Source organism: Salvelinus namaycush, chromosome 27 (assembly GCF_016432855.1).
Source record: "Salvelinus namaycush isolate Seneca chromosome 27, SaNama_1.0, whole genome shotgun sequence".
NCBI classification, from domain to species: domain Eukaryota; kingdom Metazoa; phylum Chordata; class Actinopteri; order Salmoniformes; family Salmonidae; genus Salvelinus; species Salvelinus namaycush.
The window spans coordinates 32,529,436-32,542,435 of NC_052333.1; the positions used below are offsets into that span (position 1 = coordinate 32,529,436).

The following is a 13,000-nucleotide window of genomic DNA, read 5'->3' on the forward strand; positions in this document are numbered from 1 at the left end:
CTGCTGATCGCCAGGTGTAGCGGTGGTAAGGATTCACTCCATGGTGCTGAAAAGAAAGCTATGCTGTTGGGACAGCTTTATATAGGCCTTAACAGTTTGTGGGCATTATTTGTCACTGTTATAGTGCTATTAATGTATTGTTTAGTGTTGTGTAGTAGCTTTGCTGGCATGCATCTAAAAAAAAATTGGGAAGTTTGCCCCACCAAGATTTACATGCTAAAATCTCCACTGTCTACATCTAGGTGTGTTATTAATGGTAAATCCTCCTTTCATATTTAGGAAGTTCTGTTTCAATCTGTGGTACATTCATGTGGTTTCTCATAGGCAGAAATAAGCCAAAACTGAATTACATCAACAGACCATACTAAGCTCTGCCCAATCGTATGATTTGACCCAAAACAGCTTATTTGAAATGAAACAATGTTCCCATACAGAGATTTCTCATGATGTCTATAATAAATGGGGATATCTTTAAGAACTGAAACTGAAGCACATGGTTTGTAAACAGAAAAAATAAGCTCTAGTAATTATTCTTGAAGAAATTAAAATGAGTCTGCAAAATGTTGTTACACTGTAAAAAGGTTTCTGATAATCAACATTTGGCTATGATTGTACAAGTATGATTTTAAGCAATGGACCAAAACTTGACAATGGATAGCAAAAAATATGAATATTTAAATAAAGTGCACAAGTGCTCATTCATAAATTCACTCGATAGTGGGACCAACAAATACAATCACAAGATGTCCTTCCATTCTACTATAATTTTCTACTGAAAATGTATATTGTGTCTTTGTCTTTATAGTCTTTGTGATTGAGTAGCACACACTTTCAATCTCTCATTCACACACACACACACACACACACCATTCGAGTGGGTCAGACAGCTAGCATGTCAGAAAGCCAGTGTTCGTCAGTGAGTGCATCATCACTGTCTAAGGCAGGCAGTCAGTCATTCAAGTGGAACTGTCTGCTGGTTAAGTACTTGTCCATTTTCCGCGGCATCGGATCTCATTAACCCCTAATTTCTTCTTCTCTGTGCAGGTGAGATTCAAGTGCAGATCGCATCTAAAAGTCATGTCTCTGTACAAACTACTGTAAACTCCACCAGTGTATTAGGTACGTATTATGCTTGTAGGCCTATACACCCATACAAAACGCAGTTCATGCAGACTCATGGACACAGCAAATAATTCAATTTCAAGATCATTCAAGATCATTAAATTATAAATAGAAAAAAAAATAGGAAATTAAGCCAATAAAGTCCAGTACAAATGCCACACTCACATCCCTAAAAACATCCCCTTTCCATAGTACAAACCCTATTCCCCACAACCCTTCACTCATTGGTGTGCTTGGTGACATTTCACCTTGTTTCCTATTTCTTTGCAGTGTTTCTTGTGGCAAATTTGTATGTCTTGTTAAAAAAAAAAAGTTTGCTTAAGTAGCCAAGGCATTTTTGCACCAAGAAGTAAACAAAAATTGTTGTATTAAATCTCAGAGAGGTAGAACCCTGCCAATTCTCTGCAAGGAGATCGACATGTTGATAGAAAGACAGACACATGTAGATATGTGTTGTCTGCAGGTCAGATGTTTTGTAAACAAAAAAAGCAGCAAAAAAATTACTGAAACGCTCAATCAATCAATGGAGAAAAGCTAAAACAAAAACATTTTGGATTTGTGCAATCTTTGAGAGCTCTCAAAGTCAGTCGGACTCTTAAACATAGAGGATGACGTTCTCCGGGGGACAGTGCAGGCTGTCGGAGGTGACAAGGGGTCTGCAGGTGGCCTGGGGTTGAGAGGGCCGGCAGCTTTTGAGATGAGGCGAATCACAGTCGTCTGACGTCAGCTCGGCGATATCGTCTGATTGGGTATCGGACATCTCCAGGTCGCTGCGGATGCTCTCGGGCTGGGCCAAAGTGACATCACGAAGCCCCTCCCTGAGCGACGCCCCTGGCGACAGGCCTAGTGCTGAGCCAAACAGAGCCCCGCCCCTTCTGGAGCTGCAGTCCTGAGGCTCCTCCCCCCCTGAGCCGGGGCATGCTCCCATAGCAGCAGGGGGCGTGTTTAGGTCTTCCTCACTGGTCAAGCAGAGGTGGCTGGGTTTAGTCTCGATGTCCACCTGGATCTCCAGGTTAGTACAGTCCCTAGGAGAACAAAGGAGAACAAAGACGTTTAGATTCACTAGTCACCATATTATCTGCTGTATCCAGTGACAACTTATAATGGTAGGCAAGGTAACTCAAAGCTGGTTTTAAAACGTCGGTCGGGAACTAAATCAATGGCAGAAATAAATATTTCTGAACCACAAAGTGCTGCCTGCATACCACACAGACTAAAGACAAGTCAGACTCAAGAGAGATTCAAGGAAATTGAGGAGTTGCATCAGAGACAACAACAACGTCAGACCGACAGAAACAGATTGAGACTTGATGGCAAATCAAGGAGGAGGAGCAGATTTTCTCAAAATCGTGTGTGTATGTAAGAGAGAGGGAGATTGTGACACTCACCTGTCAGGTAGTGTGTAGGAGGAGATAATGGAGCCTGCCATGCCCCGGGTGCTGGCACAGTCACTACCCGCTCCCAGACTACCTGTCTCTCTGTGGGCACCGTCCTTCCCCAGCTCCCCTCCCTGGAGCTCCAACCTGGAACAACACAAAACATGATTATTACATGGTTATACCAACAACAGTTATTACAGTGTTCAACATATGTCACATTACATTTACTCAGCAAAAACATTTACAGCAGAGGTTATAAGAGCAGTCCTCATTCAACCAAGATATATAACTTTCAAAGGGACAACAACAACTGCAGTTATTTTGTCTAAGTCTTACTTGGCCCCTATTTATACCGTCTCCCTGCTTACAATACACATTCCCCGCCATAAGACATACAGAACAGGTTCTCTTCCCTGCTGGGCCCCCTCCATACCTGTTGTATTTGCCAGTCCTGGCTCCAAGGGCGCCCCCGGCCAAAGTGTTAAAGTGGGGGGTGTCCCCCAGGACCCCGGGGGCCACAGAGAGACCATCACTGGGGGAGGTTGTGCTGAGGCCGCTGGCTGCCCCCTCCAGGCTGCTCTCACCCAGGCTGGGGGACTTGAGGGCCCGCCACGCATCAGCCACTGGGGGACAATTATTTGATATTTTTATTTGATGCATGATTAGATATTTATTTAATTACGTTTGTAACATAAAAGAGAGACATACAGTTGAAGTCGGAAGTTTACATATACATTATATATATACATACTGTATATACGTATTTGGCTGTATATACATATACAGCCAAATACATTTTAATTCAGTTTTTCACAATTCCTGACATTTAATCCTAGTAAAAATTCCCTGTTTTAGGATCACCACTTTATTTTAAGAATGTGAAATGTCAGAATAATAGTAGAGAGAATGATTTCTTTCAGCTTTTACATTCCCATTCCCAGTGGGTCAGAAGTTTACATACACTCAATTAGTATTTGGTAGCATTGCCTATAAATTGTTTAACTTGGGTCAAACGTTTCGGGTAGCCTTCCACAAGCTTCCCACAATAAGTTGGGTGAATTTTGGCCCATTCCTCCTGACAGAGCTGGTGTAACTGAGTCAGGTGTGTAGGCCTCCTTGCTCGCACATGCTTTTTCAGTTCTGCCCACAAATGTTCTATGGGATTGAGGTCGGGGCTTTGTGATGGCCACTCCAATACCTTGACTTTGTTGTCCTTAAGCCAAGTATGCTTGGGGTCATTGTCCATTTGGAAGATCCATTTGCGACCAAGCTTTAACTTCCTGACTGATGTATTGAGATGTTGCTTCAGTATATCCACATAATTTTCCTTCGTCATGATGCCATCTATTTTGTGAAGTGCACCAGTCCTTCCTGCAGCAAAGCACCCCCACAACATGATGCTGCCACCCCCGTGCTTCACGGTTGGGATGGTGTTCTTCGGCTTGCAAGCCTCCCCCTTTTTCCTCCAAACATAACAATGGTCATTATGACCAAACAGTTATATTTTTGTTTCATCAGACCAGAGGACATTTCTCCAAAAAGTATGATCTTTGTCCCCATGTACAGTTGAAAACCGTAGTCTGACTTTTTTATGGCGGTTTTGGAGCAGTGGCTTCTTCCTTGCTGAGCGGCCTTTCAGGTTATGTCAATATAGGACTCGTTTTACTGTGGATATAGATACTTTTGTACCCGTTTCCTCCAGCATCTTCACAAGGTCCTTTGCTGTTGTTCTGGGATTGATTTGCACTTTTCGCACCAAAGTACGTTCATCTCTAGGAGACAGAACGCGTCTCCTTCCTGAGCGGTATGCCGGCTGTGTGGTCCCATGGTGTTTATACTTGCGTACGATTGTTTGTACAGATGAACGTGGTACTTTCAGGCATTTGGAAATTGCTCCCAAGGATGAACCAGACTTGTGGAGGTCTACAATTTTTTTTCTGAGGTCTTGGCCGATTTCTTTTGATTTCCCCATGATGTCAAGCAAAGAGGAACTGAGTTTGAAAGTAGGCCTTGAAATACATCCACAGGTACACCTCCAATTGACTCAAATGATGTCAATTAGCCTATCAGAAGCTTCTAAAGCCATGACATCATTTTCTGGAATTTTCTAAGCTGTTTAAAGGCACAGTCAAAAACTTCTGACCCACTGGAATTGTGATACAGTGAATTATAACTTAAATAGTCTGTCTGTAAAACAATTGTTGGAAAAAGTACTTGTGTCATGCACAAAGTAGATGTCCTAACCGACTTGCCAAAACTATAGTTTGTTAACAAGAAATTTGTGGAGTGGTTGAAAAACGAGTTTTAATGACTCCAACATAAGTGTATGTAAACGTCCGACTTCAACTGCACATGTAGGTAAGAGTTGTTGTTGTATTTTACAGTATTAAGTCTATTAAAGCAAAAATTATAGCTATTGATGTCTTGCTCACCTGTGATTGGACCATCGTCCTCGTCAAAGTCGATCCGCATGCCACGCCCCTTTCCTCGGCTTACGCCACAGCCTCCTCCACGGCACAGAGATATGGGCACAACTCCATAGACATACGCCAACATGATGGGCACACCAATACCCACGCTGACGGCTGCAATCACAGGAGCTGTGATGATTGACAGGGCCACTCCCCCTGTGATGGCCAGGTTCCTCCTGTGGCGATTGGTCTTCATCCCGTCATAATGGGCGTGAATCTATCACCAAAAAAAAGATAGATATTAGTGAAGGTGAGGTGAAGTTATACAGTAAATACACATCCTGAACTTTCACAACAGTCTAACAGTGTAGCCTGGTCCCAGATCTGTGTGTGTGCTGTTTTGCACAATGAGTTGGCAAAACAGCACAAACCGATCTGGGACCAGGCTAGCAAAAAAGGGCTGTTGCAGATAAAATGTCTGTACTGTGATTCAGATACAATTATATTATAAAGCACTCGGGAGAAGTAGGTCATATGTCGTGTAAGGGGATTTCTTTATTTTTTCACAGACTTACAGTGCCTTCGGAAAGTATTCAGACCCCTTGACTTTTTACACATTTTGTTACGTTACAGACTTATTCTAAAATGGATTAAATACAAAAAAATCCGAACGGAGCAAAGTACAGAGAGATCCTTGATGAAAATCTGCTCCAGCACACTTAGGACCTCAGACTTGGGCGAAGGATCCCTGCCAACAGGACAACGACCCTAAGCACACAGCCAAGACAACACAGGAGTGGCTTCAGGACAAGTCTCTGAATGTCGTTGAGTGGCCCAGCCAGAGCCTGGACTTGAACCCGATCGAACATCTCTAGAAAGATCTGAAAAAACCTGTGCAGCAACACACCACTTCCAACCTGACAGAGCTTGAGAGGATCTGCAGAGAAAAGTTCGAGAAACTCCTCAAATACAGGTGTGCCAAGCTTGTAGCGTCATACCCAAGAAGACACGAGGCTGTAATCGCTGCCAAAGGTGTTTCAGCAAAGTACTAAGTAAAGGGTCTGAATACTTATGTAAATGTGATATTTCTGTTTTTTTATTTTATAAATGAGCAAAAATGTCTAAACCTGTTTTTGCTTTGTCATTATGGGGTATTGTGTGTAGATTGATGAGGAGAAAAACAATTTAATCAATTTTAGAATAAGGCTGTAACCTAACAAAATGTTGAAAAAGTCATATTAGTACCACCATCTGAGTTACTTTACCTAGGCCTATTACAGCATTACATCTCTGGTTGAGAGTGGATGGTAGGGAGTTGGCTGAGTACAACTGGTAATACTCTGAAAGGTATTTCTACAGCTGGTAAGTCTTAGGTGCCTGGAACAATAAAGTGTGTGTTGGAGGGCTATAGTACATCATTCAAATGAGTTTAAATTCAAACTCGCAGTTATATTGTATTTCCACAAGGGTGCGCTAAAGAGATATCCTTCAAATTAGGTAATTCTGCAATTCTATCATGACACAACATTTCTTCACAATTATGTTGTTTCCGAAGAACAGTTGTAGCATCATACTGAAACTAAAAAATCGTTTCCTATGGTTTGAAAGCTCATCTATTTCAGGAATTGTATTTCTCAATTACTGGAATATAAGGAGGAAATGAAAGTACCCCCGTGAAATTAAACATCATATTGACACTAACTACATTTTTAAGAACAGCACTGACACATTTACTTTCTACAACGGATTGCTTTTCTGTTAAACTTCATGAAAAGTAAATACTTTCATTATTTTCCTTTTAATGTATATGCACTCACAGTAAGCCACTCTAAATAAGAGAATCTGCTAAATGACTGAGTGTAGTCCTAAATGTGAGTGGGGGGGGGGTCAGTAAGGGGTTGCCCACCTTGCGCCCCACATAGACGGGGAGGCCAATGACCATGGCAGGCACAGCGATACCAGCGATGAGGGTGATGCCGACCGGGGCTCCGATCAGTGTGCCCAGCTGCCACAGGATCTTCTTCTTACGAGTCCATGGCTTCTTTCCCCAGAACGTACACCCTGATGGACTGAGGGAAAGAAGAGAGAGAGATGGAGGGTGGGATATGGAGGCAGAGAAAAAGTAAGAAAAAAGAGAAACGATGGAATGGGTAGAAAATACAGAGGGAGCGAGAGAGATTGTGAAAGAGAAAGAAAAAGGAGGAATGAAGAGAAAACATATAGAATGAAAGGGGGAGAAATAGGTGAAGAGCAAGAGCAGAGGGGTAGACAGAAGACTGATTAGTTCTGGGCCCAAGTTCAGGAAAGGGAACGGGAAAGGGGGATACCTAGTCAGTTGTACAACTGAATGCCTTCAACTGAAATGTGTCTTCCGCATTTAACCCAACCCCTCTGAATCAGAGAGGTGCGGGGAGCTGCCTTAACATCCACGTCTTCAGCGCCCGGGGAACAGATACACCACAGCAACAGAGGAGTGGAGGTGAGGTAAGGCTGTGTCATTATGAATTCAGAGCCCTCTGCTAAACGTCACACAGCAGTGAGACATGCATCACTGCCTGTTATCCACTGTTACAGGATGCTCATATGATGAAAGGAAAATCTGTGGAAATGTTCATTCATTTTACTGTATGAATATATACTGAACAAAAATATAAACTCAACATGTAAAGTGTTGGTCCCATGTTTCATGAGCTGAAATGTAAAAAAAACGGATTTCTCTCGAATTTTGTCCACAAATTTGTTTACATCCCTGTTAGTGAACATTTCTCCTTTGCCAAGATAGTCCATCCACCTGACAGGTGTGGCATATCAAGAAGCTGATTAAACAGCATGATCATTACACAAATGTACCTTGTGCTGGGGACAATAAAAGGCCACTCTAAAATGTGCAGTTTTGTCACACAACACAATGCCACAGATTTTGAGGGAGTGTGCAAATGGCATGCTGACTGCAGGAATGTCCACCAGAGCTGTTGACAGAGAACTGTATCTTAATTTCTCTACCATAAGCCACCTCCAACGTCATTTTAGAGAACTTGGCAGTACGTCCAACTGCAGATCACGTGTAACCACGCCAGCCCAGGACCATCACATCGAGCTTATTCACCTGTGGGATCGTCTGAGACCATCCACCCGAACAGCTAATGAAACTGAGGAGCATTTCTGTCTGTATTAAAGCCCTTTTGTGGGGAAAAACTAACTCTGATTAGCTGGGCCTGGCTCCCCAGTGGGATAATACAGTGGGATAATACACCAAATATCAATTTCAACAATTTTACTGAGTTACAGTTTATATAAGAAAATCAGTCAATTGAAATAAATAAATTAGGCCCTAATCTATGGATTTCACATGACTGGGCAGGGGTACAGTTTATTTCAATTGACTGATTTCCTTATATGAATTGTAACTCAATTTAGTGTAGCCTTCTTATCAAAACAATAAAAAATTTAAATCAGTTATGTTTGTCAGTATTTAGTTTGATCTTAATTCCATAAAATGTGTAGGTATTTCTTTTTTTAAAGAATTTCTGGAGGAATGAAAAAAAAGCACTAGTCTAGCCCCAGTAATGACAATCATGCTTTAAAATTGGGTGGATGTCATGTAGGCCTAAACCTAATGTAGCAGGCGTAAAAGAAAACACCTGAGCGGGAGTTCCCACATCCGCTTTTCAACGGAAAAGGAAGCTCAATTGAATTTGCTGTATCCCTAAAAACCGTATGCATCCGGCTGTTGGCAACTCCACTAAGGGAGGGTAGGCCTATACGTATTTTTGGCACATGGAAAGTAGTCTACTACTACGTTACATACTGTGTTGACGTGAACTGCCGTAGTCTTGAGAGTTACCTGAGGTAGTGCAGGTCAGAGATCTCCTTCATGCAGAGCCAGCAGAACTCACAACCACACACTGCACAGGTCATGTGGTTACAGCTGCCGTCGTTCATCTTGATTATGTAGGCGCCACATCGTGGGCAGGGCTTGATGTCATCAGCTAGAGACGAGATTGAGTGGGTAGGTTGATTAGAGGGAGGAGGATTCGGGACAATGTTGATCTGAGGTCAGTTTTATGGTTTCCCGTTAGGATTTGGGGAGGGTAAACTGATTCTAGATCTGTGCCTAAAAGGGACTTCTTCTTTTACCAGAGACAGAGGAGAATTGGTTTAGAGACATTGACTGCCAACAGCTAGTATTAGAGACAGGCTGAGACAGATAAGAGGTTGTGGTAAGGGCTAATTTATACAGACTTTTTGTTCTGTCCTTTGGAACCTGAGAGGTCTGAAAATTGCTTCATGAGAAGAGGGCGACTAATACAGAGACATAATAATAACATTATGAAGAGTCATCAAAGTACTTACCAGGCCCGTGCTCCTGCATGTAGCTGGGTGAGTGGTTGCTATGCGTGTGCAGGAAGAATGCCCTTTGCTGGCGGGCCGAGTCACAGGTCTGGTTGGGGTGCCACGCCTGCTTGCAGTGGTAACAAAACTCAGCCAAGCAGCCCTCTCTACGACACACCAGCCTGGGGCAGCTGGCACAGCCCGAAGCGATCACTGCAAACCTGGCAGAGGGAGAAAGAGGGAGATGTTTGATTTTCAGAAAACCTTTATTGGCACAATTCGGCTAATGCGAAATCAATTGCAAAGTGAAAACTACATCACTGCACTGAAAGAGAGAGAGGGAACACAGCAGCCTTGGAGGAAGTGGGTAAGGTCAAATGTAAATACACTGTAGCTGTACAAATGGTTACATTTACTGAGCCGTGGAGAGAGAGAGCATGTTAGAACAAAGAGTAAGAGTTAAGGAAAAAGAGAGGAAGGAGAAATAGGCAAAAGGTGATTTCAGGCTGTCTAGAGTAACCTAAATAAAGGGCATGAGAGGAAAATGACCAAGAGCTAAACTTCATAGCATATTATCATAATTGCATCTACACAACCTGATCTCAGAGCATTTCGTATTATTCTGTATGTAAATCCGAGAACTCCATTTAGTATGATATGTTACTGTATGTATTATTTTCTGGATGTCCATCACCCATGTCGTACGATATGTTTACGAATTACAATTCTCATGACATATGTTACGAATTTGCAAATCGTACAAAATATTATGAATTTGCAAAGCGTAGTACATGTTACGAACTTGCTAAACATATGATATGTTAAGAATTCTAGCTAGGTGGCTAACGTTAGCTAGCTGGCTCACATTACCTAGGCTAGGGGTTAAGGTTAGGTTAAAGGGTTAAGGTTAGGGGAAGGTTTAGCTAACATGCTAAGTAGTTGCAAAGTAGCTAAAAAGTAGTAAGTAGTTGAAAAGTTGCTAATTATCTAAATGCTAAATGCTAAACGTTATGCTAACGTTGTCTGTGATGAGATTCAAACTCACAACCTTTTGGTTACTAGACGTTCGCGTTATACGCCCACCCATCCACCCCGACCAACTATTCTTTTTAGGGTAGATCGGCTATAATATTACAGATAGATTGTAGCTTCCATCAATGTAATTGTCTGCATCATTTCCAATCCCCCATATATTTTTTTGTAAATATATTTTCCTTTATTATTTTCCCCTAACCCTACCATCCCTCCCCTAATTGGAGTAAACTAATCAACAACAACAGTTAGGCTTCTACTTCCAGCTTATAAATACTACATAAATTGTACCGACACAGTGTATTTTACATTAGTAATCTTGTTGTTTTTAGTCCCACCCTTCAGCTCCACTCAACCCCTCCCATCTATCTCTGAACACCATCTGTCTTATGTAATTATACCAAACGTAACATATCATACTAATTTGAGTGTCCCGGATTTACATTTACTATGTTACGTCTAGTCTATGAGACCAGGCTGATCTACATGATACCATACACAAACATCTCAATACCAGTGGAGGCTGCTAAGGGGAGGACGGCTCATAATAATGGCTGGAACAGAACAAATGGAATGGCATCAAACACATGGAAACCGTGTTTGATGTATTTGATACCATCACACTTATACCGCTCCAGCCATTACCACGAGCGTGTCCTCCCCAATTAAGGTGCTACCAACCTCCTGTGCTCAACACAGGAAGTAGGTTGCCACATCACCATGAGAGGGGAGGCAGGGTTCTTATCTTTTCGACGATGTAACAAGATCCATTAGTACTGTATGTAAAGATGAAATGGTATTTAATCTAATACAACACTACTAGTGAGTGACAGTGTTCAAAGACAGACAGAGCAAAACTGAATTTAATTAGAAAGTTACTCTCTTTCTCATCAGAAAACAATGCTAAAAATGACATACGACCCGTCACACAACTATTGCTTTGAATGTAGGTACTGGTATTCAAGCTGAGCACTCAATCTTATTGACCTCCGCTCTCTTAAAGGCCTCCAGCATTCCACTACACAGGCAAACCAGATGTCAAATACCGAAAACTGTTGAATCCCTACTCTGTCTCTTTCAAAACCTCAAACTAGGGGAAATGTTCCCAGCACTATGGGTTTTCCCCTTTAACACAGTTTCTAGCAGCCCCTTAAATCCAGTTTGAGCTGCTTCCTTTCCCAATGACTTTGTTTGTTTATTCAAACTGGCAACATGTCTTCAAGCCTAAACTCAATGACTTGTTGCAACAGAGCAGAGACACAAGTTGCCAAGGCAGGCTTTTCCCTGTAGGAACATTCCATGTTAACGCTGCATTTGAGTAGTCGGTTCTGCTTGCGGTGGAGCACGATAATGACTGACATCATGGCTTTGACCGGCAGCAATCTGAGGAGTACAACGCTTACAAGCTGCACCTTCGGAGAAAATGCAATCTGACAGCCACATCTAGTGTCCAAGATTTCATTGATTTAAATGGTGTGAAACTGTTTTGTTTTCAACATTACAAATGTAATACAGATACAAAAGTGAGATAGACAGAACCCTCAGAAACACACATACACTGTCTGTGACTCTGTACACACACACACACACAAACTCAGTCCGGTGAGTGTGTAATGATCACTTCAATTATAGAAATTCCAACCTCTCTGTTACCCCTGGTAACACTGGCTACCTCTATGCCACATCACTAGTCACCATAGCAACTGACAGCCTGCGGAGCGACCGGTGGACCTATCGCTGATCTGATTGGTTGTCTCTCACTGTCAATCAAGTAGAGTGAGGTCTGATTGGGGAATGGAAAGGGAACTGACCGATGAGACGAAAGGACAATGAAGCTCAAGAGTTAAAGGAGCCGTTCACAAAAATAATTGATTGAGTCTGTGTGTGTGTGTGTGTGTGTCTTTGTATATGTGTGTATGTGTGTATGTGTGTGATCATTCAAGTGAGAAAGAGATAAGGAGTAAATGGTTTTTGTGACTGTGAAAAACAGATAAAAAAAAAAAAAAAAGGGAAAGACAAAGAAAGAAAGAAAGAAAGAAAGACCAATTGAGACAAATATATCCCAGAGACTCTATTGCCAGAGACAACCCAGGCCAATTTACAATAACCAATGCCACATATTCCTTACATGACAATGTAATTAGTACCATTATAACATACATGTGTATGGAATCTGCACTCTTCAAGTGGGTCAATGATGAGACATATACGCGCGTGCACACACACACACACACACACACACACACACACACACACACACACACACACACACACACACACACACACACACACACACACACACACACACACACACACACACACACACACACACACACACACACACACACACACACACACACACACACACACAGTACTGCTTTGGAAACCTCCACTCTAGGTGGCCCAAACCACACTAGACCTTTCCATGGTAGGACTGTAGGGAGGGAATGATAGCGTATTGAGTCACTCTGGTTTCTTGAGAATGTAGGTCATCTATAGTCCAGCCCACTGTCTAGGTCCTTCCCCTCTGTCTGACAGGATTCACACTATCAAACAGACATGTTTCCTTTGAATATAACCATCATAGAGAATCTGTGCTTTCCCTCCCACAAAAACAAACACACACACAGAGAGAGAGACATACACACACTTGCGTGTGGCACACATACACAAACACACAAAACATGCTCATACCAGCTCATCAGAAATTTCCCCATATCACAT

General features: G+C 42.3%; 1 protein-coding gene across 1 annotated transcript in view; it reads right to left on the minus strand.

Annotated features, from left to right (window-relative positions):
- Positions 1–655: 655 nt before the first annotated feature.
- LOC120022165 (E3 ubiquitin-protein ligase RNF19B-like) overlaps positions 656–13,000 on the minus strand; it is a 30,831-nt gene continuing 18,486 nt past the window's right edge. Inside the window, exons 3-9 of the mRNA XM_038966036.1 lie at positions 9,266–9,465; positions 8,757–8,901; positions 6,819–6,981; positions 4,934–5,189; positions 2,935–3,124; positions 2,511–2,645; positions 656–2,147 (exon numbers count right to left, since the gene is read on the minus strand). Of these exons, the coding sequence (XP_038821964.1) occupies positions 1,718–2,147; positions 2,511–2,645; positions 2,935–3,124; positions 4,934–5,189; positions 6,819–6,981; positions 8,757–8,901; positions 9,266–9,465 (1,519 nt within the window). The 3' untranslated portion in view covers positions 656–1,717. The remainder of the gene's footprint in view (positions 2,148–2,510; positions 2,646–2,934; positions 3,125–4,933; positions 5,190–6,818; positions 6,982–8,756; positions 8,902–9,265; positions 9,466–13,000) is intronic.